Genomic DNA, 26697 nt, shown 5'->3' with positions numbered 1-26697 from the left:
TTACATCCTCTTTCTCGATTAGGTTGGGCTTTGCTCTTAACAATTTGCAAAATTTACAAGTTTTTTTTTTGTTGTAATTTGTTGTCTCTAATTATCTATAAAAGTAAGGATTTAGAGACCTTATCCCGCAGCACCTTGCCGTCCTTCAATGCTTTTAATCAAGCATTCAGATAGCACAAAAGTCTCTGTCTCGCTGTCTCCCTATCCCGTTCTCTCTCTCTCCCTCTCTCTCTCTCTCTCTCTCTATCTCTCTCTCTTCCTTGTTCTCTGGTGGCCTTTCGCTGAACCGAGCATAGAGGAAGGATAGCTTCAGCTTAGTTATACGATGGGGCGGGATCGAAGAAGAAAAGGAGGAAAACCATTCTTGTGATGGGTGAGGTGGTTCTGTGCTATGCTTGGCAACAGAGCAGTCTTTTGCAGGTTTAGCCTTTGCTTCGTTGTCTGTTCGACCTGACTATATATCGATAACTGATGACTTCGAAACCTAATTAACTAGTAACCGTACCAACTGTCTTCTCTCCCGTCTCTTCATGTCGTTGACATTATATTACCGTGTATATAATCATGATAGGGTGCTTGCAAACTACCTGTAGAATTACTCATGATGTATATACATGTTTGAATATAGGAAAAAGATAGCAATAGTCTTAAAAATTTGTTACTTTTTAAGTTTGAGTCATATAAGTATAACTTTGCAAAAAATAGTTCTAAAATATTAAAAAAAAGTGATAGATTTGGTTCATTCCGTAATCGACCTTTAATGGTCACTGATGTGAACATAACACCGTTAAAAACAATTCCAGTTTAAGACGAGCATACCATTTTTCAGGGTCATCGTGAATCATTAGGGTTTTTTTAGATCGGTACGAGTATGTCTTTTCTCTTACCTCATTCATGTATGCCAAACAACTTCAAGACAGTGACATCATCCTTAGGATCCACCCGACGCAAGCTTAGACCTTTAGGTGCACCTTAACGTATGGTGTATGCAATCCTGAATGGATAAGTATCTAATATATATAATATCATGTCATGAAACAAAACGATTAATCAGATATTTCCCTCAGGGTATTCGGGGTTCCCATGTTCTGCATCCATTTGCCTATAGTTATTTTTGTTAGCTAATTAAAAATTGTGTTTGTTAGATTTTTATTACTTAATTTTACAGATATTATTCAAAAATAGTTTATTGAAGAAGACATTTGATAGGGTGATCTTATTAGGTTGTAATTGGTTATTTTTTTAGGTGAAGTAATTTGTCAAATTCTAAATGAATTTTTCACCGGAAAAAATCTAAATGAACTCACTTCATTGTACACTCATATTCTCTTGATATTTAACTTCCTAAGTGTTATATCAAGACCTTGGTCAAGGTGCATATGCTTGATACCGCGCCGCATATATCGATACATGTAATATATATATATATATATATGCATATTTGTTATAAACTCCTAGGGCATATATACTTCCACAATAAGATCAATGGACATTTAGGAGTTTTATATTGATGGCAGCAAACTATATAAGTTTGAACGGCAAGTGCACAAGAATATTAATGCTGTTGGAACTTTTGGTACATAAGTTGAATACCCATAAAACATAAATTCTATGCATAAATTGCACTGGCGTTGATGCACCCCTTTTGTTTAATCTATGGGACTTCCTGAACTTTAGTACTTGTTGGTTTTTCCAATATCATTTCCCTTTTTCTTTTTCCGATCATTACCATTATGCTAAGAAAATTAGCTATCAATATTACATCAAGGGTAGAGCACTTAATTATATACTAGAAGATAACCCGGGTGTTTCATGGATATTTGATGTAATACAAAGTTGAATTACTTTCAAGAATTATAAAATATTAATAAGATTAAAGTGTAAAGATAATATATTATTTTACTTTATAATTAAAAATGAAAATTTTAATTTTAAAGAAATACATCTATTTAAAATATGCATGGTATTTAAATTAATTTTGTAAATATATACGTAACCTTAAAAAAACTTTTTGTATCTCGAAATACCCTTTTAAATTCTCAAGTTAAGTTTTTCATTGTTTAAGAAAGAATCTTAATAATTAATTAATATATACCAATGATATGGACTAATTAGAAACAATTCGCTGAACTTGATCCAATTGAGAAAATGTGGTAAAATCCTTTGAATGAAATTGAAGGACACTCTTTGTGGAGGTAAGAGTTCCAAAATCAGGTTCATATAGAGCATGTAAGCACGCTTTTCAGTTTTTATATATTATAATGATCTATAGTCATTGTATGGGAAGCAATAGCAACTTATCATTTATGGCTTTCTAGTTCTACTCAAAACTTTGGATTTTAGTTGGATTTGATTTTTTAGCCGCTAATAATAAGCTGCTCTCTTTTCCCATGCATATCCTTTCATAGATCATTCAAGAGTTCTGCTCTCGATGTAATGTTGATTGCTGATTTTCTTATTACGAGTTTGTGAAGTATAGAATGAGATTTTTTTTTACCAAAAAATGAAGTATAGAATGAGTTTTCTACCTCCTAATCCTTGCATAAGTTGTTTTTTGTTTTTCGATGACACCCGTATGAATCATCTTAATTAACTTAAATAAATATAACAGCAATCGTCCTTTTTTAAAACGCTACGTTATACAATTTTCAAGACTAAGTTATATACATTATTACTGTACTGCACCATTTCTACATACATTATCATATATTTATTTTTGTTCTATGTTCCTACATCCCAAGAGAATCCTCGCAGGTGGGTGACATTATTCAAAATAAATAATACGTACTCTTTATAATATATGCATTAATTCCTAATTTTGAAGTAGAATACTGATAATGTTTATCTAGTAATTAGTTGTAATTTCAAAATGGAGACTAATGCAGTGGCACACGCTTTAATTTCGAATGAAAATTTTTTCGGTCGATTCATGCTAGTAGGATTTCTTGTCCCGTATATTTCCCTTCTCCTTTTACTTTATTAGACTTTTGGACCTCCTTTATAATTAAAGTGTAAGAATTAATTTCAAATGCTCCAATTGAAAGACTAAATGAATGTTTTACTGATCATATCATATTTTCGAGGTCGAACAGACAATGAATCAGAGAGCATGCGCAAAGGACTGCTCATTTGACAAGGGTTCGCACAGAACTTGACACCCTTTTAGTTTTAATTTTTGACTTTCTTTGCCTGGTTTATCCAATTATATGGGATTGACACCATTGTTTTGAGGTACGTATCTTCTCTTTCTCTTATCCACCTCTCTCGTACTCAAATCATTATACCTTTTGATTAGGTAATTAATATAATTGATAAAGGGGCAGGATAATGCAAAGAATGGGAGAAAATGGAGAAAACGTTGTAAAAAGAAAAAGAAAAAATAATAGTATTATGTTTTATTTTGTCTAATAAATTTTCCTCTATATATCTATATATATACATATATATTGAAGGTTGAATCAGCATTAACATTGTTTTTTAAAAGATTGTATTGGCCTTTTTCTGAAGATTATTAACCCACGATTGAAAGGTTGCAATCTAGTCGAGTAGTTTAGCTTATATCTCCACTGGTAGAAGCCAAAAGCATTCGTGGACGTACAATATTCAGATTTATCAGATATCCAAAACAGTCAGAGTCTCAAACAAATATTTTATACATGATCGATAATTTATAGAATTAGAAATAATAATAATAAAGCCATTCCAAGTAATTTTTAGGTGAAAATGAGAAATTTAGAAAATATTTCTTTCGAAAATATATAATTTCGCAAACATTAGCTTAAGTCATGATCACTTACCTCAAAATCCTCAATCAAAATTAAACCTCTAGAAGTATATGAATCCAATCACCTATAACCATGGTTAGTCGAGAATAACACAAATGTGTGGAATATACCTAAGCCTCGAATACAACTACGGTTCAAAAGTTTCTAGAGTTTTGGTTTCACAGTTAAAATCACAAAAATTTTAATTCAACACACTACACAATAAAAATACATATTTTTCAAGTAAAAATTTTTAACTTTAACTTTAACTCAATACATTACACAATCATTTGTCTTTTTCCACAATCAAAATCAAAGTTACTTTAATTTTGAAACCAAACGTACCATAAACATCCTAATCATTAGAAAGAATCCGTTTTATGAGTTATTGGTGTCTCTGTAAAGCTCATATAACAAAAACTTAGGTTGAAATTTGGTTTATATCACGAAATCATAAACTTCAAAGGGCCATAGCTGCCAAACCATTTACTGAACTCTATAGCTTCCTCACGATCTAAGGAGTTTCAACATACAAACATTTTGGACCGAAATGGATCATGCTCGAGTTTGCCATTAATGATTGAAAACAAAGCTTTCTTTCTCTAACTTCCGATCCGAACAAAATACAGAGCTACAATATCGATTGAGAACTCACCACGATAAGGTATTTATGATTGCGGCCGTGATTCCTATGCTTGGCGATTGGATAGCTATGCTCCGGTCCTCTCAAGGTAGCCTCTCTCTGTGCTCCTGCTCCTTCTTCTTTCTCCTCTTCTTCTTCCTCTGTAAAAACACAAATCAATGTGATTACAACCTCGGCAGTTCCTCAAATTACTAATCCGGTTGTTGCATTTTGTTCTGATACTTTCCCTTTCTTTGTTTGTTTGCTTTCATCATTGACCAAGTCCGCTTGTTTTCCTTTTTCTTTCCAGAAGTATTTCAAAAATAGTAGCATTTTGGTCCTTTTCTTCTCATTTCTTACAAACTAGCCCTCAAATTGCCTTTATTTTAAAACCAAAATTTTTGGGTCACGCTCTATCTCCTCCTCAATCCGCTCTTTTCAGTTCGTCATAGGACAACTTTGCTCTAGTAAAGGATGATGCGAATCCTGTGTCAATGTCTCGCCATTTTTGTTCGAGTTAGGTTGATTTAAGGGGAGTTGATAATCTAATGAACCAGCCATTCATGATATCATGAAAGGAGAATTAGACAATATATAAGTTGGCTATAGAAGTGATCCAAAATCTGATGGTTTTATAGGAAAAGGTCTTCAATTAATGCTTCTGATAGATTGGGAGATTATTATTTAAGTATAGCATCTTTCCATATTATTTTAATGTTCTAAAACAAGCTTGATGAAATTTGAAGCAATTGACTATTTTCAAATGGCAACAAGAAAACTACTTTGCAAATCGAGTATTATCGAGTAAAATTGTATCATATTTGCAAGTATATAATTTTATAGAAATCTAATTTATGATTTTTTATAGATTTATTTTGTTATTTCATTTTATTATTTGGGCAAATTCTACGATAGAAAGTAAAATTTATATTTTATGGTGAAACGCTAGTTTTTTTCTAATACTTTTAATATTAAAGGCAATGTTTTGGCTCATAGATATTTCACTGACATCACAAATTCATCGGACTACATGTAAAATATAATAAAATTAGAGGTAACTTATGTGTTGGTAGCGTGTCATGGACATGTATACAAATTAAAATCCGCTTTCATGTCGATGACGTGTCACTAACGTGTCCAGCTTCTTTTATACCAGTTTTCTTTAAAAATCGATTTCTATGGTTCATTTGGTGACGTGGCAATGATGGGTGATGGGGCGGAATGTGATTGGTACATGTGGCGGGAAGATTCGAGAATAGAGGTATATAGTAGGTAAAAATTATGAATTGAAAATATAAAGAATTAGAAATACTAGGGCAAAATATGTAAATAATGGATGAATGAAATCAAAAGTTTGTAAGATTTAATGATTGAAATTAATGTTCCATCATGGAACACAAGTTGGGGGTGCATTATAGAATCTACCTATTATTTGCTTCCGGAATACATAATATCAATCAATTTACGTACTAAAACTGAGGAGATACTAAAAGTTACAAACCCGTTGCCTATTATATTATGACAAATTCTTCGGTGATATTGCTCGTTAGGTGGCATGAGGAAACAATATTAGGATTGCAGATTGTATTGGTAAGTTTTTGGAAAAATGAGATGTTCTTACTGTTTTTTCCCCCTATATATGACGCCCTTTTAAATTAAGAGATCAACAAACTACAATGTCTTACTGGAAAAAAAAAAGAGGAATAATAGTTCAGAAAACTCATTAGAAGGGAAAAGAGTTTCATTGGAAAGGAAAATAATCCATAGAATACAATGTCTGTGATTGATATTTAGTAAAAAAAAGATCGTAACGTCCGAAAGTACTTAAAAATTGAGTCGGTCTCCTGATTTCATATACATATATATCATGGAGATTTTTTTAACTTTTAATTTTGCATATCTTTATTTAATGTGCATCAGGAAAGACTCCAATGTACTTGTATTCACGAAATATTTATGAGGATGCATGTTTCACAGATTCAAAATATTGGATCCAACTCCAGTTTCGAATATCGGACATGATTATGCCAAGCTAGCGTATACTATTTTCAAGTTTATGTTGAAATATTCTATTCGGTCAAGTGGCTTAACAGCATTACTCTGTCTATTGATAGCCAGGTGTTATTTTTAAGCGCGAGCATAATAAATTGACTTTTAACTTAATGAAAAATAACATAATCCATATCTATAATTAAAACGCGAAACTTGTTTCACACTTATGACTACGAGTATATCCTTTCATTTTGAAATTCCTATTTTGACTCCGTTTACTCTCTTTACTTTTGTCTTGCACCTCTTTAGCTACCACAGGTTACCCGCCAACCCCAAAACAACTTGGTGTTCTTCATCCCTTCCCAGCAACAGTTGGCAACAATCGTTCTCCTCTTCATGTATCTTGGGAACGCAATTACTTGCACGGCGAGCAATCGTTGAGGGCGAGTGTTTAAGGGCGAGTGACAATGTGTAGGCAGAAATAGATCATACGTTGCACGTGAGGGCGGGTGTTGAGAATTACAAAATCCCACATGGAAAAGATGAAATAACAACTATTGATTTATATGAGACTTGGGTATCACCACTTATCAGCTTGAGTTTTTAAGTGAAAATGAACTCGATCCCGTATAAGCCCAATGTAAATTTTTACATAAATCATTGCATTCAAGTTAATTACTGCATTATTTTGAATTTTTTATTCAAGTCCTTTTGCATGGTGAGGCATCGAGCGAATCACTTTCATCTGTTTAGAAGTCATTTTTGCACACTCACTCACTCTCGAGACTTCTCGTCTGTGGCACACATGCATCACGAGACTCGCTGACAATTTTTTTTTGCCAACATTATTGTGTAGCAAGCCCAGTGGAACTTCGTGAAAAATTTCGAAGATGCCACCAAGATCTCAATATATTTCTGGTATGCACCCTGGTAACTAATCTAGTTCGAGTCGGGTCAGATCGCTGAAGAGTAAATCTCTCCCACTCATGGATTATCTACATTCACAAGACTTGAACCCAAGACATTACTTAAGAGGAATAATCATTGTACCGCTTGAACTAACCAACTTAGGTATACCTTCAATAGTGTTTTATTTTTTTTATTTTTTTTGTGCACCTGGTATGCAAAGTCCAAAACAGGCCTCAACTAATCAAGTTGAAACCGAATTGTCCCTCTGAGGGGTTAATCTATCCTAACCAATGTTTTCAAACCCGGCACGGGCATCGAACCGGCCTCTTTGCCGGGCCGTGAGTCAATCGATTCAACCTGTTCAACCATCGATTCAACTATTTTTATTTTAGATAATTTTTAAGGACTTAAAAGATAAATAAAAAGTTACAAATAATGACTCTTTTTCCATCGGGAGCAGCTCCATTGCTCGCATATGCTCATGTCGGATCATTCTTTTGTCGCACTGATTGTGAAGAAGGTTCAATCGGATTTTCAGAAGATAAAGTAGCCATATCTCTTGAAACTAATGCGTATGAATTTGAAATTGTGAATCTAATGTTTTGCGTTTTGCTTTGGTTTTTTCCTTTCTAATTCTTACAATTTAAATTTAGAATAATAATGCTATGGCAATTTGAATTTCTTTTAGGTGAAATACGGTGCCGCAGCCCTAATGCATGACAATTTGAATTTCAATTGGAAACGAAACATCAAAATGTGGTTTTTGCCCTGTAAAGAATAAAAGCATATCCAACGAAAAAAAGAAAAGAATAAAAGCTTACAATCTGGAGAGACTCAAGGCTTTTAGTTTCTAATTTTTCCAGCAAAAAATTAGATTTTTTTTTTGAAATAACTGGTTCGACCATAACGAATGAGTCAACTAAGTCTGTCGGTTTATTAGCTTAACTGGTTTTTGCTAAATTCGGCTTGGACAAGGCAATGGAATGCCCAATTGGTTCGACTGTCAATGGCAAGTATGGTTTAAAAGCATTATTCTCTGTATAAATTTTCTCCAAAATTAAATTATAACATTCTCTCATTTTCTTTCCAAATTTCTCTTTTTTTCCGTATTTTTCTCCTAACACGTTTCTCTCCTCTCTCCTATTACATGTCTATTTTCTATTCTTATGTTTAATCCTTAAAAAAAATTAAAATCCTAAAACCCTTCCCAAAGAAACAATCTCCATTACCGTTTTGTCTTTCTTTTCTCTTTTTATTTCAAAATAATTCTATTTTAAAATATCCTTCTTGGCCAACTTGGTGGGCCTCCTTCAACCACGTAATACTGTCGGGTGTTTCTTTAATAGATCCCTTAAAAATTAACAGAAAAATGACATCGCTTTAAAAATGAATAATAAATCGTGAGTCTCCATTCGTATGAAAAGATATTTCGTGACATAAATAAAATTAATAAAAAGTATAAGATATGGCTATTTTTGTAATTTACTTATCCTAAATGAAAATAAATAAAATAAGGACAAAAGGAAAATGTGGACTAGATCTAGTGGAGTAGAAAGGATTGATATTTTCTCCCACGCTACGCGCGGCATGCTTCCGCAGCGTATCTGACAGTACATGAAGCGGAACCACGTGTCTCACAAAACCAATAGTCAAACCCACGTGTCGGCTATACCTTCTCTAAACGAAGACTTTTCTCCTCCCACGAAAGCATAAATTTAAAACAAAAAATGCCATCAACATGATTGATTTTTCTTTCTTTGGGTAGACGCCATTAACGTTATTTGATTTGAATTATTTTATGTTCTACTTAAATAAAATCTCAGAATCAAATCTTGTAAATGTAAAATATTCATCATGATAGATTGTATCTCTTAATGGTCGAGTCGACCCAAGTGAAATAGTTGAGTCAAAATCCTTCGGTTTTCCAATACCATTGCGTGCAAAATATATAGTAATAAAAAAAGCCCATCTGGGCCCCACTGTCCCCTATCAGAATCAGAAAACGCAAGCAAACCCGAGAAGCCTCCAACAAAATATCTTCATTCTCCTTGCCGAAAAGTAAAGAAAAAATTTTCTTTCAGAAATGTCTGAGAATCGTAAAAATGTTCGTACTCGAACATTCTTGATCAAAGATATTTTTTTCTCCCTCTCCTTCGACTGCCAAGAACTTATGGATGGGAACACAGATATCGACCGCCATTGTCAAGTATATATAAGGAACCCCCAAGCTCCAACCGCCTCATAACTGCCATCACCTCAGCCACCGTTTGATATTGTCGTCTCGCCGATCTTGGACTGTGAGATCCCTCTTGGAAGGTTTCGGTTGTGCCTCTGAAACCAGAGATTGTTTCTTGGGACGTGAAGGGCATTCGGCAACCGCGCTTCGGGTCATGGATATGGAGGAGGAGTATCGCAGTGGGTCGATGTCTTACTACAGCGTTCTTGGGTTAAGCCCTGGTTGTTCGGACGAGGAGATAAGGAAAGCCTATCGCAAGCTTGCGATGGTGAGTGCTCGAAGCTCCTCATCAGGTTCCGTCCAGTGAGATTTGTATGGATATGGCTCTGCAGCTATCACTAGTGATTTCTTGGAATCCGGTTGAGTAAAATCGATCTTGATCGTGATTTTTTCGTTCTGAATATTGGCTGGAAGAGTATGAGACTAACATGGATGGATTTTATGTGCAGAAATGGCACCCGGATCGGTGGGCTAAAACCCCGTCGCTATTAGGCGAAGCCAAGCGTAAGTTTCAGCAAGTTCAGGAAGCTTATGAAGGTACTTTCGCGTTTTTTGCTTTTATTTTGTTTTATCGGTGTCGCCGGAGTTCCTCTGTTCCGAACACACTTCTCATAAGTGCTCTTGGCCAATGTAGAATTTGGAGTTAATGTTATCTGTGCTCGAATCTAACGAGTCTTGGATGTAACAGTTCTGTCCGACCAGGGGAAGAGATCGCTGTACGATATGGGCTTGTATGACCCGGAAGACGAGTACGATGAGGTATGTTTAGCTGACAATTTCATTGAAGGCGTCAAGTTTTGAGTTTTCGTGGTTCTTTATGGTAATTCTAATGTTGGGATTGCCGTTGCAGGGATTCTCCGACTTTGTCCAAGAAATGGTCTGTCTCATGACCAAGACCAGGCCCGAGGAAAAGAATTGCACAATGGAAGATCTGCAAACGATGTTAACGGATATGGCGCGGGGCTTCGATCTCCCATCATGGCAATGTGAGCCCTTGGATTTCGGAGATCCCTCTGCCTCTAAGTCCTCAAAGAGGATGCGTTGCGACTCGAATTTGATGACAAGCAACTCCGCTATCCATGTATCAGGATTCGCGATGTGAGACAAAGAGGGAGATATTGCTACTAAATGCTCCCCACATCTGCTGATTTCATCAGTCCTGGGTTGTGCTTTCCATATGGAAAGAGAGAGAATGACAGGCAGGGAAGTGATGCGCAAACGCAAGTGAATTGGATTGGACTTTGGTGTTGGTCTTTCTCTTGTGTTACTGTGGCTCTGTTTGGATTAGTTGCGGTTTTTCTTTTTCTTTTTTTCTGGTAGACGATTGTTACGATGTCCGCCAAGAGAAGAATTGCAGTTAGAAACAGATCCGAAGTATAAAGGAAAAACTAATATGCTGCCTTGATCTTTCTTTTTCTCGAACAACATACCCCTATAATAATGGTACGGTGAGAGGTGGCCCCAAAGCGGAATTGACCGGTGCTGGTGACTGGTTGTGGTTGGTCGAAGCTCCGGTGGGTAGCCACCCCCTTCACGGGGAGCCGTACGTGAGACTTCCGCATCATTGACGCTTCGCTCTCAATTTCTTCATTGGACGCTTCTGATGAACTTCACGGTTCTTTCCCAACTAAATTAGATTAGAAAAGGCTGTATCACATTGAGATGTCGATTCGTTTTCCGCCCCCAAAGAGATTGGGAATTTCTGGCCCCCTTCCTATACTTTTCGGCCTTTCATCTTTCTGAATCGAGGCCAGCTCCGGCTCGCGTCATTCCAACAACTGTCTGGAAGCACCTCAGGGTATGCGACTGCTCGCAGTAACTGGGAGTCCTAAACCAGGTAAGGCCAACTTCAATTCACCAAACCAAGGTTCTGTCTCGTGCAGTGATGATGGACTAGTCCACGAGTAGGAAAAGGTTCTCAATCCTAGAGCTATCATCGACCAAGTGTCGCCACAATCCATTGAGAGACTTCATTCACGATTACATAACTCGGCATTAGCCGCCAAGACTTTTGAACTATCACGGAACAATGGACAATGGGAGCTCTTATTGGCGGTGACCTCTATGAAGGTCTACCAAACCCAAGGATCCTTAAGTCATGCTAATCCCATTGGGCAGGATCTACGGAAACAGGAGAAACCGATCAATGGAGATCATATGCTGTTGAGCCCAGTCTGAGCGTATCAGTACCAATCTTGCAACCGCTACTGAGGGCTTTTGAATTAGCTCATGAGCTCATGACGTGGTGATGCCCATGTCTAGGTAACGTTCATTCTTGTTGGCTATAGGCAGCGTAAATGGTCAGGTGGTGGTACTAAACCAGCAGTAGCATTTAGCCTGGCATAACCTTTGGGATTGGGCTCTTTCTCGTGCAGGGATTCCTTCCTAGGATATAAAATATATTCGCATATGCACGAGTAATGAGTTCTCCATATCCCTCTTAATACGAATTGTTAATTACTCATGAACTGCGGAAGTTGTTATCGATTTGCAGGTTGCACAAATTCCTGAATCGAAATTGACATTGGATGTTACTTATTGGTCCAAATGCAATTCAAGTCTCATTTCCAAAACATGTTCTATATCGAAGTTTACCTATTTGCTAGTTCGATCCAAGCATCCTTCCAAGACATATTTCCGACATACAGAGATACATTATATTGTTTGCCTCGGCAAGCAAATCTCCCAGTGTGCACGATCTGACTGTTGTTGATAAGCACGCATCTACGAGCCTACGGGGCCAATTTGGCATGACTGTTTGATATTTTTAAATACAGAGATTGATGAATAACAGCTGGGCCTGGTCCTGCTAGCAGTCGCGCTGCAACTCGATAAACAACGCGGTTTTCCTGCGTGCTTTTCGCTTTGCTAGCTGCTGCCTGGTATGTCATTCAGTCCCTTCCTTCTGCCAAAGCAGATTGAGATTGTCTCCATGCTGACTGCACGCTATTATTGTTGGGGATTCTGAATCTGCTCCCAACAGCAAAGCTCCTGAGCATCCTCTCCACATAAATATCTTTGGAAACATAGGCCACAAGGATCTTCCACATTTTTAGGCACTTTATGAGTGCAATATTCGTCTTTTCAAATTCAAGAAGTTTTGCAGATCCCCTCTCCTACCTTGGCAGCCTTCAACCCCACAGCGTCTCTAACTGTTCCATTCAGCGAATTCCTTATTTCTCCTTATTTGATGCTCCGCATCATGGATTTCTCGAAATTTAGTGTGTCCGAAGATCTGTCATATCGGTCTTAGTAACTTGGCATATTCTTCCTCTGTAGCCTCATTAATAGAAAACCACAATCCACGAAGAATGATACTGGTATGTGATTGCCAGTCGCCCTTCATATGACCCAGAGAAGATCGAAAGCCTGGCCTCTTCCAGCCACTTATGAGAACAAAAAGCCATATAAACATTTCATTGCCCATCTTATTAACCCTGCATTCCCATCTGATTGATCTGCTCGGCACAAAAGCACTTCGAAAAGAAAATATAATCTAAGTTGACGGCTTTGTGACCCCTATTTGCCTGGATCTTGGAGATAACTTTTGTGTGGTGCAAGGAAATCTTGTGTTTAATGAGTATACCACATGGTTTTGTCAATCAATAATCTTTGTTTTTTTTAAAAATATTTTTTAACAACAGTTAGTCATAGATTTGATACCATTTGTACTAATGCATTTAAATGCCCGTTCGTTTATTTATAACGGGTATACCATGCGGCGTTCTGTTATAAAACTCAACCTAAAATTTATTATAATTTTATTTTTTTACTCAACAGTTTGTCAAAGATCTGATACCATTTGTTCTGATGCATTCAACATCCTGTAGTTTATGATACATATTATGTGGTATATCCGTTATATAGAAGATTTTCTCGTGTCTTGCACGGATGGCTAATCATCCTCCAATCCTCTGCATTATGCATTTTGTATGGTTGATTTGATTCCATATCCATTCATTTAAAGTCGTGCCCATTGAGCATGCGTTCTCGTTATCTCAATATCATTCCGCGAGGTCAGCTATGTAATTAGAGATGCGACTTTGATTCATTAATGCGAGAAAAGGGTTAGATCAGATTTTTCTGCCATCTAAGCCCATAATAAGATGATTTTTCATGTCGATGGCGAGGTCCAGCCCATCTCACCCTGATATGGATCTGGGCTTAGAATGTGAGCGTGATAGCCCGTCATTTTGTGCAGCCTAAAGCATATAATTTGTAGTATTAAGACTTATCAAATTTGACTGAATTTTTCCTTTTTCTATTCGCTAGTTTTAGTATGTTATTTGGATAATCAAAATACATTTTTTATCCAAAAAATTTTAAAAATCTAGAATTGAGTAGAAAAGTGTATCACAGGAAACATGAAAATAAATTTAACAATAAAATGGAATTTGGGGAAACTTATACAAGTGCAATTATCACATGAATAAAATTATGATGATTTGTCGAGGTTTTTATTTTTTGTAGATTAACTTGTTTGCCATGTCAAATCGTAAAAGTCCTTAACAATTTCCGAATTTAAATTTTATTAGATGCTTCAAATTTTAGAATTTCCTCTTCATAAATTCGTGTCCCGTAGGTTCATCCCCTGGTATTTTAACTAGGGAGGCAATGGAATATCAGAAATAAACTTAGGAGACAATATTGGAGTTAACAAGGATTTTTTAAGGATCAGATTCTGAAAAATACTAAAAATAATTAAATAATTTTAATTATAAATAATCCAATTCGATCCGATTCTAATTGAATTGTTTATGGCCTATTGAGCTTTCGGATATTAGCATACACACCATAATTAAAAAGAAGGGAGATAAATGGGAGTTAAACTTTCTAGATCTAACTTTGTTGTTAATATGTAGGTACGTGCAACATGCATACTTTTCCATTGCGTACTGATCACGTCGACACTATTGCCTTTATTGCTCTTCTCTTTTTAGTCGCAGAAAAATGAGCAAGGTTAGAATGGCACGACAGGTAGGGTCGCGGAGGAAGAAGAAAGATTGCCATCGTTTGAAGGATTAGCGGAAAATGCATGAATTAGTTGGGAGACCGCATAAAGACGCATTATCAATAGAAGGATCTTGTTTAGTAGGTAGTTTGGGTTGATTAATTGGGTATATTAGTCCATTTTTACTTTACTTTTAGGGCTATCGATTAGTTGTTACGGGATGGGATTAATTGACTGCAAATTAGTTGGGGGACGTAAAGGAGGGCAAGATGCCCTGAGAAGATTGGACGGTGGACCTTCTCAGTCTTCCACCATTTAGTATCTTCCAAGTCACTCATCCCTGAAGTGTCTGTCCCCTATGAATATATACACATATGTATGCATATATGGGTAATATTTGTATGTGGCACTCAGATGGTGTTTGGACAGGCACAGCTCGACTTATAATTATTAACCTCTCAAAACAATTCAAAAGCGCATAATCTACACTCGGACAAAAAGATCGAATTTACATGGATAAATCCTTGACATGTGATCTCATCAAAAGATAGAGATATATACCTTGGGCAAGTGCTGTCAGTGTCCCCATGTCTTTTAGAATATTATTATATATTGAGTTTTTTTTTAAGTTTTACACCATCTAATACTTGAAAGTTCAACGGATCTTAATTATAATTCAAGTCAGATATAGTGATTCATTGAGGTGTAAAACTTTGTTAACCATGAATTTTCTCCAATTACACAATACGTAAATTAAAAATCTTATTTAATGAGAGAAGAATTATCGAATCACTTAAAATTAATTGAGATCATCGATCATATCACAGTTTCTTTCCGTTTCCATCTTTTCTTTTTCATTTTTGTTTCTTTTCGCCAGATCATCTTTGGAATCAACGCGGAAAGCAATTAATCAAATATACCTTCTCCTTTGAAGTTTGGCGGAACTTACCCATCCATACTCCACAATATTATTGTACGTACTTCCTACAACATGTTCATTCCGGTGAAAAGTCTTATAATAATGGTTCTGGCTTCTTTTTCTAATTTTTTTTTCCCTTGAGCAAGGGTTGAATTATCTTGGGTACCGGTATCAACCCACGCTCGCACGCCCCGAGCAGCTTCCCGGCCGAAGCCCTGTGTGGGTAAATTACAGAGAGTAGCGTTCAAGGGGAATCTAACCTGCTAGAACGGAGTTTCACTTCCAACCCAGTAAATACGTGATAGATCATTCGGGCTAATCCTTGGATTTTTCTTGCTCTTTTATTGTATGTCTTTGGCCATTTATCTCTTCCGAATGAGAAGCGAATAAAACTAATCAAAGAGACATCACAACTTTTTGTCGGTGATGTAATTGTCTTGATCCTGCTCATCCCGTGAAATTAAAAATGGGTGATATACCTCGTTCAAGATCTGTGGGCTAAGATAAGAAAGCGCATAGGGCGCATAGCTTGCGACTTGTCTTGTGTGATTAAACCTGTTTTCAGTCTTCTCATCTACTATACCTCACGGCCGATAACAAACTTGGAATCAAATATATCACATAATTCGCACCATAAAAGACCCGACATGGATGCAACTTCAAGAGGTTGATGGTCACCACTCACATGTTGATGCATCTGGTTATTATCAATCACAAGTTTTCGATCACTGGGATATAAGCACGACAAGTACTCGGAACTATTTATACATGCATACCCGAGTGCTTTAGAGATCGATTTTCTAAACGTATTATTTACGATGTGTGCCTCGTTCACATAGATTAGTAATAGTCAAGTAAATACTATTGAGAAGTTGTTGAAAGAGAACCCGACAAAAATGGCACAAGATAATATCAATGACTTTTATACGGGACTGGAGTCCAAGACTTATCAACTAGCGTTTTTTTTATTTGAAAATAAGTCCAACTACCTGTAAGTTATGTGAAAATTTGACATGGTACTATAGTAGATTTTGCGGTGTTTGGTTTTAGAGTTAAGTAGAGTTGAGTTTTGATTTTAATTGGTTTGTAATGATTGTATTGTTGAATTGTGAAAAAAAAGTGTGAAATAGTTGAAAGAAAGTAATGATCGTATTGTTGAATTGTGGAAAAAGTAATGAATAGTTAAGAGAATTTAGTATTAAAAATTGAATTAAATGGTTAAAAAATTGAAGAAAATGAGAAAAGTAATAATTGTGTTGTTGATTTTTATTGTGTAATTAATAGAGTTAAAGTTAGAGTTAAAATTTTAAAAATATAATTCACAGACCAAACAGACACGTTTGTATGGACAAAATCATTGGAGTTTATTTGCTATTTGATTCCATTATATATACGTTTCGTTGAATATGAGTCTCATCACTTTAGTCTGGTGAAGTTGGTATATACAACAAGTCCACAAAACCGGTATTTACAATATGGGAGTAAAAAAGGAAGAAAAAGACTAATGAGAATTGAATTGATCTCTTATATCTAACTGGAGGAAGAGTGATATGGCACCCAACCTTATTTCTGTTCACTTTGATCGATTTTATCATTCTGTTGTACCATACAAAACTGAAAATCTCTCCATTGCCTTCTCTTGGGTTTTATTTTTCTTCGTATTGGTTGCATCTTCTGGAAAGACACTGAGAAAGTGAGAAAGCGAGGAAAATTTGCATAAAGCAGATTTAAGAGAAGAGGAACATATTCGTCAAAGAAGGTGCTAGCTAGCAGCATGGGGATAAAGTAATCAAAAGCTCCTTTCCATGACTTAAAAAGATGCCAAAGTCCACGATAACGACTTCGCTTCTCCGATCTCTGACGGACAATTAACAATTTGTGCTAGTATTTGGATTTAATTTCTGATTTTCTTTCTTACATGAACATGTACGTAATTTATTTTTTGTGGGAGGAGTTATATGAATACAAATTTTTTTAATAATGTGTACACTTGGTTCAACAACCATTACCTTTAATAATTGGGCAATTTTCATATATGAAGGAAGATGCCATGTGGCCAACCCATATATACAACTCAGGAAATAATATCATGATACCATGTCATAGTGACATGATTAGTATTCCTTTTGGAATGTGTAATACTCTCTTGGAAAAGTATAGCACTTGCGTAATACTTTTAAAAATTTGTTATTGTTCCGACTATTTCAAAGAAAGAACTACACTTTTGAAAGGGAGTATTACATCTTTCAAAGGGAATACCATGATATGGCGTCGTGATATCTGTTCCCATACAATTCACACGAACAATGAAGTTTCATGTGCCAATAATAAATGCAAAAGTTTGATATAGATAGGCTGGACGCATTAGATCTCCTTTATTGAGGAAAACAGAAACGTAGCTTTTAGCCCATGTGTAAGGCATCGATCCCTAATTTTCTCTTATGTATTGCACGCTAACTTTAGATCGTAATTAAGATCGGTTTCCATCCGTAACAGTTGCTATATATCCCTTTTGTTCCCATCCTAACTCCGCTTAGGCATAGTTTTTAAAATCAGACTGGAAATCGAACCGGTCAAGGCATGGGCTCATAGGTTTTTAGATCCAACCGAATTTTAATGGGCCAAATTGGGTATTTATAATTTCTACTTTATTTATTTAAAATTGCACTGTAATACACATCTTAGTTAAAAAAAATTATATAAAAATGGGATTAAATGGTAATATTTTGAGTCTCAAATATGGGACTTGCTTTCTAGGAACCCTAGGCCACGGTCTTCCTGTTCGGGTGCACCTCCATATGCTGCAACCCACAAAAATTTCAGTGGAAGCCAACTGTTCAACAAGCAAGCTTCTTCATTCTTTCAAAGTTCAAGATCAAGTCCTCATTCCCCATCTGCAGCTCATTAGCCCTTACCTATTCTTCCAAGCGTAAATTTTCTCAGCATCTTTAAAAGCAGTGAAACTTATTCATTCATACTTTAAGAATCTCGCATTTTCCATGCATAACACCTCTATTTAGATCGATTCTTTTAAAAACCCAAGAAGGAAGTTGGAAAAGCGATCGTGGACCCGTGGTGACCGAAGCCTTTGTCCTTGCAAATGAGCAGCCACGAAAGGAAGCTCGAAGCTGAAGCCTTTCTTTGTTTTCGCCCGTGAAGCTGTTTTGCCCACTGAAAGTGAAAGGAGGGTCGAAGCCTTTGTCATCACCGTCACCATCGTTATGGGATATTTTCTTTCTTCTAGGTTTTGCAATTTGAGTTGAGAGAGAAGACGAGAAAGGCAATGAAATTTTTTTTTTGTTTAACTTTTGGGTAGTGATCAAACAAATTCAAGAATTTGCTCTGATTACTTTTTATTTTTTATTTTTGAAAGGACCGGTTTGATGGTCGGTTTGGATGGGTTCATGGATTTCCTTCAAAAAACCAACCGGTTCAAATGGATTCAATCTGGACAAACATGCAAATGGAATAATTGACAGAACCGGACTGGGTGAGTGTCCAGTCCAGTTCACGGTTCAACCAGCCGGCCCGGTCCGGTTTTAAAAACTATGCATTTAGGTTCATGAACCTTTTTTTCGTACACAAAGCTACATTTGTAGCAAATGCTTAAATGCGAAGAATAATTATCCGCAACAAAAGGGAAAAGAACATAGGCGAAATTGTGAATATTGTATAATCAAATTTTCAACGATCATTCTTGAAATATAGTCAATCGAATTGAAAAAGGTCCAATCCACATACAGAAACCTTGCAAGATGTGGAAGCATACTCTTCCGCTTATTTAGGTTACATGATCCATTAATTATGGGCTAATTTTACATATAAACAATTGGATATATAATAAATAAACATGGTACAATCATTGGGAAAATTAAACCCAATATAAAATACACCCCGCGAATATGAATATGCAATATATTTATACATGGAATATGATATCATACAATTACTATTTGTCGAAAGTGCTTTTCTTGGGTAGGGGCCCATTTTTTGGACCATCCACATGCGATTGGATTCCCTTACCTTACAAAACAAGGTAACCTTCCGCGTTGCGTCATAAGAATATGATTCAATAACAAATTGTACTTGCAGTAAGAAAATTTTACGTATAATGTAGAGATCTGAAATGCACTAAAAATATTTATAATTAGTCTGCTGATTGAGGCTGAATTCAAATGAAATTAATCTCAGTCTTCTTATAGTCTTAGAAAAGGTACCAACCTTCCCCTACAAGCACCAGTCCATAAGAAGACGTCCTCAGCCGTTCCACTCTCCTTTCTTAGCTGATTTCCTCAAAATAGCCCCAAAAAACCTGAAGTAGAATATTTCCTTCCGCTTTTCCTTCAATTTCTTTTGCACTTTCCATGCACCTAAAATAACGTAGCCACAGACGAGTCCTCCCATTTCCAACCACACCACTCTCCCGACACTGCACATATCCTCCCTCTTATGCAACTTGCCCTGATTCGAACTGCCGCCCGGAACTACTGACAAACCCCAAGGAGATTGAAGATGAGCGCTAGTCCTAGTCCTCCGATGGCTATCGCCTTGTTCATGGTTTTTGTCCTCGTGTGTTCAGCTCCTGTTATCAGTGGCTCCGACACAAGAAAGCTCGATGAAACGGTTCCTGGTGCCGAGAAGTGCAGCCCATGCACCGGAGCCCCTCCACCACCACCACCACCATCGCCTTGCCCACCCCCACCAGCCCTGCCACCACCACCGCCACCAGCCCTCCCACCTCCCACACCTCCTCCTCCTAAGAAGCCTCCATCCGGCCAATACTGCCCTCCGCCGCCACCGTCATCGTACATCTACATCACCGGCCCACCAGGTAGCTTGTACCCAATCGACCAAGACTTCAATGGAGCCTATCAGATTGTCAGTTCTCAGTTTGTGTTCTTGATCGGTATCGGGCTGCTGGGCCTTCTGGGCATTTGGTGAATGGAGGATTAGCTGTTGATTAGTCGAATTCAAAGGACATAAGGTCAGCTGATCAAATGTTTTAGGGGAGAAAAGGAATTTTTGTGTCCCAGATAAGATTTAACTTTCTCCCTTTTCTTCTTTATTCCTTGTCAATTCCCATCCCATCCCCCAACATGTACTCAAAATTCCTGTCTTTGCATCCCTCTCTGTACTTTCCTAATTACCCAATCAATTATTCAATAAGCATGATGAAAAATTTCTCTCTTGTCTCTTTGATCCGACAACACATCATGAGATGGGATCGATCGTTCGTTAATTTCTCGTTCTTGAAGCTCTTCACACTCTCTCTATTCATGGCCAACAGAAATTATAATATTATCCTATAATATAATTCTCATCAATTTATTTTTATTGGTTTGGTTTTTATATTGGTATAATGGGGTAATGAATTTTTCTAATTTTCTATGATCGATCGTGATTTGTTGTGGATCATCATCCACACAAGTTTGCATTCTTGCCGCTGCTGTCTCAATTAAAAACTTTGTTTTCAAGCGTGGAGCCCACTGTTGGTTGGGTTTTATTCTTTAATTGAGCCACTTGTTGCCACGTGGGTGTCACTCATTAATTAAGCTCCATTCCTTTCAATCATCAACGTCTCTAATTCACATCGATATGGTGGACTTTGTCTAGTATGCAATGTATTTATCACCGACCGATGACAAAGAAATTAAGAAAAATTATAGAAAAGAACTTATATCATGATGTGACATAATATGCTCGATTGACACATGCGATAAATTACTGAACTGAATTGAACTATTATTGAAAGAAGAGTTGAGCTTACTACCTCCCCGATGATCTTCGTATAAGTTCCATATAAGTAAATATTTGATGGATACAATGATTTAAAGGGAGTATTCATTAATACCCACAATCAATAAGATACCCTTAAATATTGATGAAATTATAATTCATATGATTCTAGAATTATTATGTGAAAATTTTAACAAAATATTAACAGAAATTAGGATATTACGCTCAATATTATGTATATTTAAGATAGAAAATTATTCTTCGCGACATAGATTCCTCCGAATCTATCGAAGCTAGAGGAGCCAATCAGATTGTGTATAAAATAATTGAAATTTATACGATCGGTTCTTATGTCTACTCGGATGATGTATTTTCCTAGGATCTTTTTACAGGATATAGCCAGACTCGTATAGGATGTATGAGTATGACCGATAAATAATTTGGCAGACAGATGGCAGGAGGAGGGATGCATTGCGTGCAAAAGTGAAACTTTATCTTTAAGGATCCCAAGGGGATCTCACTTCAATTACCGAGGGCCACATGGGTTTCCTAGACTTCCAATTGGGTGATGTGAAAAATGAGAAAAACAAAAACAAAAAAAACAAAAATGAAAAAAAAGTCGGGGGGGGGGTGTCTTTCCGTTTTGGCCATCTGATCTTTAATTTGATGTCAGAGAAGCGTACATTCTTCCTATCTTCCATGTGTCAGAACTGTCAGCCATCCAACATCAACTTCGGTTTCACCAAAAGTGGGCCCCACACTTTCCTTTTCCATGAGTTTACTAGGTTAGGTTTTGGGGAGTAGATGTTATATCAAAAGGGTCAATTAACTAATAGCAAAATAGCACAAATCACAACCACTGATTGATCAATCAATTATCGCAAGGACAACCACTATTTAATCAATATATACTTGGGCTCCCTGTCTAAATCAATTAATAACTTATTTGATTTGTGAAAATGATTTTAGAATTATGATTTTGATTTTAACTCTACCCACTACATAACAAAAATACATGTTTCCCAAGTCAAATTTATAATACAATCTCATTTGTATTTTTCCACAATCAAAATCAAAATCAAATTAAAGTTAGTTTAGCTCTGAAATCAAACGCCTCTTTATATCTTTAGGCCCCATTTTCTTTAGGTGGGTAGGTAGCTTCATCTATAAGTTCATATTTGTTGAAAGTGCAGGAAAGAGGATCATTATTTGTATCAGACAGACAGCTCCTTGTATATCGTAAGGCCGTGGCCGACTAATATATATCCTGACTGCTGGTTAAGTGCTAAAATATACTAATAGTAATAGACACTTTCACCATATTTGAGAAGGGTATTTCAAAACTTTATTGTATATCAAAACTGCTATTAGTAGTGACTGTAGTCTTTGGGCGTGATTAACAAATTAAATAGCCACCTCGGATGGACTATTCTGTAACTACTGCTAAAGTCCAATTCCAAAACATTTTTCTTGGGTAACAAATCCAAAGCACTTCTAACATATTAAGAGTTACCATTATTGTATATCACTTGCCGCAACTTGTTGATTGGCGTTAAATAATTATTAAGCTGACACTCTAGATGAATTAATTTACTAGGTCTAACCATGACGAGTAAATAACCAATGAGGTGTAACTCAATTGATAACGTACTAGTGTTTCAAGCACTAAGTCGGGGGTTCAAGTCTCCTTGGAGACAGGAGATTTGAGAGCAAATGAAAGGGGAAGGTCCCCCTATTTGTTGTTAAATCCACTTGCGGTAGTAGTACTTCCCGAGTCGCAGTAACGAGCCCAAGCCCTCGGATCCTGGTGTAATTATGGTTCAAATTGAACAATTCGCAACAGGGTTCGGGCCCATATGGTTACGCCATGTGGGATTATTACGCCGGTCGCCGCAGATCCCTTTTTATTCTTAAAAAAAAAAAACTAACAAGTAAATGGATTGCTTGCAAAATAGAGGAGTGCATAACCGAAGTTGGCCTAACCTAATTTGATTATGAAGATACCTTCTTCAATATTTTAAAAAAAATAATGAGGTAGTTAATATAAGTGCTGCTAAAAATTACATAGTACATACATAATTTACTTAAAAGAAAAATAATGCGTACATAAGCTTATAGGTTCTGCCTAGAAAATATTCAAGCCCTAGTCCATGTATTTATATATCTTATAATAATTATATATATAGAAACAAATCGCCATAACCAACCGAGTTTTTTTTTCCAGAAAAAATCATTTCCACACTTTTTCAATATTTCGAGTAATTAATTACCTCTTGAAATGTCAAGGAACCTATTTTAAATAATTAATATTTCCATGTTGAAATTAAATACACCTAGAGAAATAATATACTTATTGATAAGGGCATATTATATTCATATTTTATTGTGCAATTCATGTTAAATTATTATTAATTTTATAGAAATTATAAGAAGTTGGTGCTTAATTATGTGTAGTTTAATATTGTAGGTCTTTGAGAACTTGGATGGAATTAAGAGCAATATTGAGGAGTTTTGTGCAATTTGGAGCCAGCCTATATCTTTCGGAAATCTTTCTTTGTTTTGGATATAAAATATTCCTTATGACAAGTTTTGGAAGGACCATTATTTTTAGCTATCTTTTACCATTCTTTTAACCTAGAGAGTCCGAGGGGAGAGAATCTTGTTCTTGAGCCGTCATCTTGATCAATTGATTGGAAGCAAAGCATTGTGGAAGAGACTACTCCTTGAAGGAATTGTTGGGTTTTTGTTTTAGGATTTAATATCTTGAGTTTACTGCTGAATATGAATTTTATTGTAATGACTCTTTTGAATTATTATTGTGTTTTCAATTCCATGATGTTCTAAGCTTCTCTTGTGGGAATATGATGAAACCCTAGGTAGCAAATATGATGATTGTCGCCATGTTATAGGATTAATAGATGTGTGGATGATTTCATGATTGCAATTCCTATAATTTCAATTTTAATTCTTAATTGGTTATAATTGTTAGAAACACTATTGATACGGGAGTTGTTAGGAATTCTTGATTAGACTAATTAGTTAAATGCAGAAGCTGCGTTAATTAGTTTAATTAGAAATTATCCAGGGATTAACGCAATGTTTCTAGTTAGTTATTCACTAAGACATTAGAGATAATTAATTTAGGGCATTAGACAATCATAGCATTGGAAAGTGTATAATTGTAATTTAGAGTCCACTATTAATTAGAGATGCGGGAGCTGATTGATTAATTAGGGGTTTAAGACTTTAATTTTAAAGGCTTGATAAACTCAATTGAATAACCACATAGCTATTAATTTATATAACATGATGGCAATCTGATTAGTGAAACTAGGGTGGATTCTGTTTTTCCCACTTTCAATTGATATATTTTCATACAATTCTCTTTCTACTCTTTGTGACGATTTAGGTTGATTAGTTGTTAATTAGTTAATTCTCTCAATTTGATTGCCTAGATAATAGTAGAATCTAATATAGGTTTAGTACTTAATTAATCCTCGTGGGATCGACACTCTATTCATCACTATATTACTTGATCTGACCTAGTGCATTTGCTGGTAGAATTCGCGCTTATCTTTATGTATATTCGCAGCGGATCAAGTTTTTGCGCCGTTGCCGGGGATTAACTTATTATTAGACCACCTTTAGTTCTATTGTTAATTTAGGCACACTTTACTGTGTGTTTGTTTCTTGTTCTCTTTGCAGGTATTCTATGCGCAGGAGTAGAAGTGCTGAACTTCTACCATTAGATCCTGAGATAGCCTTGCACCGGTTGAGAAGAGGGAACGTAAGAAGGGAAGAATTGCATACAGTTGAGATGGCAGATGATGACATCAATCGCTAGATACAGGGTGCTGCTAGAGCATTTCGAGACTATGCAGTACCTACTGTTATGGGTTCTGCAATCAGAAGGCCAACTATTTTGGCTAATAACTTTGAACTGAAGTCGGCACTCATCCAGATGGTTCAATCAAATCAGTTTGGAGGATATCCCAGTGAGAGTCCTGATGAGCAGCATATTGCAGGATTCCTCCAATACTGTAACACGGTAAAGTTGAATAATGTCATTGATGATGTTATTAGATTACAACTTTTTCCTTTCTCACTTCGGGATAAAGCGAGAGCTTAGTTCAATTCACTCCCACAAAATTCCATCACCACCTGGGCCGACCTCTCATCCAAGTTTCTTAGGAGATTTTTCCCACTAGCTAAGACTGTAAGATTGAGGAATGAAATCACTAACTTCACCAAGTTCAGTGGTGAATCACTTTATGAGGCGTAGGAGAGATTCAAGGAAGCAATCAGAAAGTGTCCACATCACGGATTGCCAGATAATCTCCTAATTGAGGTCCTCTATCTTAGCCTGGATGAGACATTGAGGTCTCTAGTAGATGCTGCAGCTGGAGGCGCACTAATGGGTAAGAATTATGATGAAGCAAGTGCTCTGATAGAAGATATGGCCTCTTGTGCACATAATTGGCAGAATGAGATAAACAAATCAAGAGTGGCATCAGTCAATGACATAGACACTATTGCTAATTTGACAGCCCAGATTTTAGCTCTCACTACCCAGGTAAGTAAACTCACCTCAACACATTCTTTTAATACTAATCAGGTTGCTTTTTGTGAGTTGTGTTCAGGACCACATTCGACTTTTGAATGCATGTCTGGAAATCCTTCACCTTCACCCAATGGAGAGCAAGTGAACTTTGTCAACAACTTCCAATGGGGTCATCAAGGACCTTATTTGAACACTTACAATCCAGGATGGCGTAATCATCTTAATTTCTCATGGAGAAATGAGAATAATGCACTTAAACCGCCACTTGGATTCCAGAAGCAAGGCCATGCTCAAAATGTTCCACCTCAGCGAAATCAATCTAGAATGGAAGAGCTCATGTTGAGCTATATGCAAAAGACAAACACCATGCTACAGAATCAACATGCCACTATTCGAAACTTAGTGGGTTAGATTAGTCAAATTTCTCAACAGTTCAGTAATAGACCATCAGGGTGTCAATGCTATAATGCTGAGGAGTGGCAAGGAATTTGACATAGTCAATAGAAAAGCTCAAACCCAAGAAGAGAGTCTAGAAAAAAGACAAAGGTAAGCAAAAGGTAGAGGAACCAAAGCAGAAGTCACCAGAGGTGAAATCATATGTTCCACCTGTCCCATTTCCAGGAAGATTGAAGCAATAGCAGCTGGACGCCCAATTTGCACATCCTTAAAAAGCTGCAAATCAACATTCTATTTGCAGAAGCACTCCAGCAGATGCCTTCATATGCTAGATTCATGAAGGATCTGCTTACTAAAAAGAGGAAGATTGGTGGGAGTGAGCCTGTGATGCTTACAGGGGAGTGTTCTATGATTCTCCAGAAGGACTTGCCTAACTTACCACGCAAACAAAGAGATCATGGGAGTTTCACTGTCCCTTGCAGCATAGGGAATTTCCATTATGAAAAAGTTCTTATCGATTTAGATGCAAGTATAAATTTAATGCCTCTATCTACTTTCAGGAAACTTGGACTTGGAGAATGCAAGGAAACTCATGTTACCTTGTAACTTGC

At 36.4% G+C, this 26697-nt stretch overlaps 2 protein-coding genes, 1 long non-coding RNA gene and 1 other non-coding gene across 5 annotated transcripts; 3 read left to right on the top strand and 1 right to left on the bottom strand.

Moving 5' to 3' along the window:
* The first annotated feature begins 141 nt into the window (after positions 1-141).
* LOC116200915 lies at positions 142-3234 on the top strand. The gene is made up of 2 exons (XR_004155771.1): positions 142-420; positions 3093-3234. It is a non-coding gene; the product is annotated as an uncharacterized LOC116200915 (long non-coding RNA).
* A 6112-nt stretch (positions 3235-9346) lies between these two features.
* Positions 9347-10930, top strand: LOC116200914 (chaperone protein DnaJ-like). 2 transcript variants are annotated; one of them, XM_031531885.1, is made up of 4 exons: positions 9347-9882; positions 9973-10060; positions 10212-10282; positions 10374-10930. In XM_031531885.1, the coding sequence occupies exons 1-4, from the start codon at positions 9838-9840 to the stop codon at positions 10623-10625; spliced, it is 456 nt and encodes a 151-aa protein (XP_031387745.1). In that variant the 5' UTR covers positions 9347-9837; the 3' UTR covers positions 10626-10930. The 2 variants fall into 2 exon arrangements, with proteins under 2 accessions (XP_031387745.1, XP_031387744.1); XM_031531884.1 differs by having other exon boundaries at positions 9348-9791.
* An 8664-nt stretch (positions 10931-19594) lies between these two features.
* LOC116201637 (formin-like protein 16) lies at positions 19595-20585 on the top strand. The gene has a single exon (XM_031532926.1). The coding sequence runs from the start codon at positions 19906-19908 to the stop codon at positions 20332-20334; it is 429 nt and encodes a 142-aa protein (XP_031388786.1). The 5' UTR covers positions 19595-19905; the 3' UTR covers positions 20335-20585.
* A 4763-nt stretch (positions 20586-25348) lies between these two features.
* On the bottom strand, positions 25349-25455 carry LOC116202123. The gene has a single exon (XR_004156005.1). It is a non-coding gene; the product is annotated as a small nucleolar RNA R71 (small nucleolar RNA).
* Between the last annotated feature and the right edge of the window lie 1242 nt (positions 25456-26697).

The sequence above is a fragment of the Punica granatum genome, chromosome 3 (genome assembly GCF_007655135.1).
Source record: "Punica granatum isolate Tunisia-2019 chromosome 3, ASM765513v2, whole genome shotgun sequence".
Lineage (NCBI taxonomy): Eukaryota > Viridiplantae > Streptophyta > Magnoliopsida > Myrtales > Lythraceae > Punica > Punica granatum.
This window is presented reverse-complemented; position numbering and strand designations above follow the sequence as displayed.